This window comes from Entelurus aequoreus, linkage group LG02 (assembly GCF_033978785.1).
Source record: "Entelurus aequoreus isolate RoL-2023_Sb linkage group LG02, RoL_Eaeq_v1.1, whole genome shotgun sequence".
Classification (NCBI taxonomy): domain Eukaryota; kingdom Metazoa; phylum Chordata; class Actinopteri; order Syngnathiformes; family Syngnathidae; genus Entelurus; species Entelurus aequoreus.
In genome coordinates, this window is record NC_084732.1 from 12,311,833 (window position 1) to 12,316,417 (window position 4,585).

A 4,585-nucleotide genomic window follows, 5' to 3' on the forward strand; every position below is an offset into this window, starting at 1 on the left:
GAAAGGGAAGCGAAGGAGCCATATACCCCCGACATTAAAGAGGAAGAAGAACCAAAACCCCTTCACATTAAAGAGGAAGAGGAGGAACACAGCATCAGTGAGGAGGGAGAGCATCTTGAAGGACTGGAGGAGTTCCCAGTGACTGGTGTCCCTGTGAAGAGTGAAGAAGATGAGGTCAAAGGTGAAAGTGAGGAGAAGAGAGAGGCGGAGCCTCCAAGCAGCAGCTCAAGTCAACACATGACAACAGAAGGTGATGGTGGAGACTTAGCTCCACTCTCAGATAGTGACCACACCACGTCTCACTCTTCTGAGGGCGACGACACCCGAGAAGCTTTGAGCACAGATTGTGAAGCTAATGCGAGGACTCACTCTGACAACAAACACTCTCCATGCACTGAAAAGAAGACGGGTAAAAAAGGATTTACTTGCTCCGTTTGTGGTAAAAACTTTTCCTTTAAGAGTCGTTTGGCCCAACACATGCGATGCCACACAGGAGAGAAACCCTTTAAGTGCTCGGTTTGTGGCAACGTCTTCTCCCTAAAGAGCTATTTGTCTAAGCATATGAAAACACACACGGGAGAAAAACCCTTTAGTTGTTCAGTTTGTGGTAAACGGTTCCCTCAGAAGATAGGATTTATAACACACATGAGAACGCACACGGGAGAAAAACCCTTCATGTGCTCAGTGTGCGACAAAAGGTTTTCCCGCAAGACAAACATGAAATCGCACATGAAAACGCACACGGGAGAGAAACCCTTCAGATGCTCCCTTTGCGATAAAACCTTCTCTCGTAAGGCAAACATGAAATCCCACATGATCACGCACACGGAGGAGAAACCTTTCAAATGCTCCCTCTGCGATAAAAGTTATTCATACAAGACGAGTTTAATACCGCACATGTTGTCTCACAGCAGAGCGTAAACGTGTCCCGCTTTTATGAAGACGTCGTGAAAGTGAGGCGTTTGATGTCAGATTCTCTCACGACTCCTGAAAATGTTGCTTTCTTGCTCTCTTCTTCTCTGAAGTTCGTCCAATGGGGATTTTGTAACATTTCATTTCAGAGTTGCTAATATTGTCCAACTTAAACTAAACAATACGACTACTATTAGAACGGCAACTATGTTATATAGAGGTGTAACGCTACACAAAAAGTTTGGTTGGGTACGTACCTCGGTTTAGAGGTCACGGTTCGGTTCATTTTCGGTACAGTAAGAAAACAACAAAATATACATTTTTTAGTTATTTATTTACCAAATGTGTAAACAATGGCATAACATACATATACACACAGGGTCCATTGCCAGGGTTCATGTGGTCAACATATATCTAATAAAAACTAAATAAGGTAAGGCTCAGAATGGTTTCTTAAAGGCCTAGCGACCACGCAGTCTGATAGTTTATATATCAATGATGAAATCTTAACATTGCAACACATGCCAATACGGCCGGGTTAACTTATAAAGTGACATTTTACATTTCCCGCTGAACTTCCAGTTGGAAACGTCTATGTATGATGACGTATGTATGATGACGTATGTATGATGACGTATGTATGATGACGTATATATGATGACGTATGTGTGATGACGTATGTATGATGACGTATGTATGATGACGTATGTGTGATGACGTATGTGTGATGACGTATGTGTGATGACGTATGTGTGATGACGTATGTATGATGACGTATGTATGATGACGTATGTATGATGACGTATGTGTGATGACGTATGTATGATGACTTATGTATGATGGCGTATGTGTGATGACGTATGTATGATGACGTATGTATGATGACGTATGTGTGATGACGTATGTGTGATGACGTATGTGTGATGACGTATGTATGATGACTTATGTATGATGGCGTATGTGTGATGACGTATGTGTGATGACGTATGTGTGATGACGTATGTGTGATGACGTATGTGTGATGACGTATGTATGATGACGTATGTGTGATGACGTATGTGTGATGACGTATGTATGATGACGTATGTATGATGACGTATGTGTGATGACGTATGTGTGATGACGTATGTATGATGGCGTATGTATGATGACGTATGTATGATGACGTATGTGTGATGACGTATGTGTGATGACGTATGCGCGTGACGTCACGACGGCAATGGAAGTATTGGTACCCAATATGTCCTCAAACAAACTGCTCTGTTTTCATCGAACAATTCCACAGTATTGTGGACATCTGTGTTGGTGAATCTTTTGCAATTTGTTTAAAGGACAATGGAGACTGCAAATGATAAAGTTTTAGGTGGGATCGGTGTATTAGCGGCTGGCTGCAGCAACACAATCAGGAGGTTGTGTTGTGTTTGCACTGGATAGCAGACGCACTACGGTGAGTACAGCTTTGGCTTCCAAACATTTGATCGCCTGCCCGTACGTGCGTGTCGCTATGTGCATGTCACGTACGTAACTTTGGGGAAATATATGTTTCTTGCCGACTCTGATGGCGGCCGGGGTGTCGTCGAAAGCTACAACGCCCGCCGCCGCCGCTCCGTAGTTAGCTTCAATTGTTAAGCTTCGCCAAGCTGGAAATTATTAAGCGTGTATTTACATGTTCACGGTTTAATAGTATTGTTGATCTTCTGTCTATCCTTCCAGTCAGGGGCTTTTTAAAATGTTGTTTCTATCTGCATTTGAGCCCGATGCTATCACGTTAGCTCAGTAGCTAAAGTGTTTCGCCGATGTATTGTCGTGGAGATAAAAGTCACTGTGAATGTCCATTTGGTGTTCTGGACTCTCATTTTCAAGAGGATATAGTATCCCAGGTGGTTTCAAATACAAATCCGTGATCCACAATAGAAAAAGGAGAGAGTGTGGAATCCAATGAGCCAGCTTGTACCTAAGTTACGCTCAGAGCGAAAAAAGATACACCCTGCACTGCCTCTCTAGTCCTTCACTCTAGCGTTCCTCATCCACAAATCTTTCATCCTCGCTCAAATTATTCGGTCCGAATCTCTCTCGCTCCATTGTAAACAACGGGGAATTGTGAGGAATATTACCTCCCGTGACGTCACGCTACTTCCGCTACAGGAAAGGTTTTTTTTTTATCAGCGACCAAAAGTTGCGAACTTTATCGTCGATTTTCTCTACTAAATCCTTTCAGCAAAAATATGGCAATATCGCGAAATGATCAAGTATGACACATAGAATGGATCTGCTATCCCCGTTTAAATAAAAAAAATTTCATTTCATTAGGCCTTTAAGAAAACCTTTCTACATATAAAGTGCTTTTTTTGATTGATTGATTGATTGATTGATTGATTGATTGAGACTTTTATTAGTAGGTTGCACAGTACAGTACATATTTATTAGTAGATTGCACAGTACAGTACATATTTATTAGTAGATTGCACAGTACAGTACATATTCCGTACAATCATACTTGCCAACCTTGAGACCTCCAATATCGGGAGGGGGGGGCGTGGTCGGGGGTGGGGGTAGGGGGCGTGTTTGGGGCGGGGGGCGTGGCTAAGGGCGTGTTTAAGAGGAGAGTATATTTACAGCTAGAATTCACCAAATCAAGTATTTCATATATATATACTATATATATATATATATATATATATATGTGTATGAAATACTTGACTTTCAGTGAATTCTAGCTACATATATATATTTTTTTTATTTTATTATACATATAAATAAAAGACATACTTGAATTTCAGTGTTCTGGAGGCTATCCAGTAGGTGGCAGTATTGTCCTGTTTAAGAGTGTCACAACATTGCTGTTTACGGCAGACGAACTGCTTTACGGTAGACTAAACATGACGTGTGTTGTTGTGTGTTGTTAGCGCGCTGGGAGGACGTTCATGAACCTGCCTAACAATAAACCCACATAGGAAACCAAGAACTCTCTCTCCTTGTTGTGCACTCTACTCTCTAAAAGCCCTAGATGTTATGACGTCATTGGGCAGGCAAGCGGACGTGAGAACAGGCTGTCCTCACTCAGGTCCGCGTTCATGACTAGTACACCTGGAACCTGGTCTTTGGTTCATGTCTAGTACACCTGGAACCTGGTCTTTGGTTCATGTCTAGTACACCTGGAACCTGGTTTTTGGTTCATGTCTAGTACGCCTGTGAACTGGTCTTTGAGTCATGTCTAGTACACCTGGAACCCTAACCCTGACAAATATCATATTTACATCATGAGGAGCGATACCAGCAACAGATGTCACTTTTACATCATGAGGATCGATACCAACAACAAATATCACTTTTACATCACACGGATCAATACCAGCAACAAATATCACTTTTACATCATTAGGAGCGATACCAGCAACAGATATCTCTTTTACATCATGAGGAGCGATACAAGCAACAGATATCACTTTTACATCATGAGGAGCGATACCAGCAACAAATATCACTTTTACATCACACGGATCAATACAAGCAACAAATATCAGTTTTACATCATGAAGAGCGATACAAGCAACAGATGTCACTTTTACATCATGAGGAGCGATACCAGCAACAAATATCACTTTTACATCATGAGGATCGATACCAGCAACAGAAACCTTGCTGTGGTCATATCGACATCATCAGAAGCCTT

The 4,585-nt window shown here is 41.8% G+C and overlaps 1 protein-coding gene across 2 annotated transcripts in view; it reads left to right on the plus strand.

The window, feature by feature from the left end:
- LOC133630380 (oocyte zinc finger protein XlCOF7.1-like) overlaps nt 1–1,751 on the plus strand; it is a 4,521-nt gene extending 2,770 nt beyond the window's left edge. For both annotated transcript variants that reach the window (XM_062021962.1, XM_062021956.1), the window contains exon 2: nt 1–1,751. This exon is cut by the window's left edge. In XM_062021962.1, coding sequence (XP_061877946.1) covers nt 1–921 — 921 coding nt within the window. In that variant the 3' untranslated portion in view covers nt 922–1,751.
- Nucleotides 1,752–4,585: the final 2,834 nt, after the last annotated feature.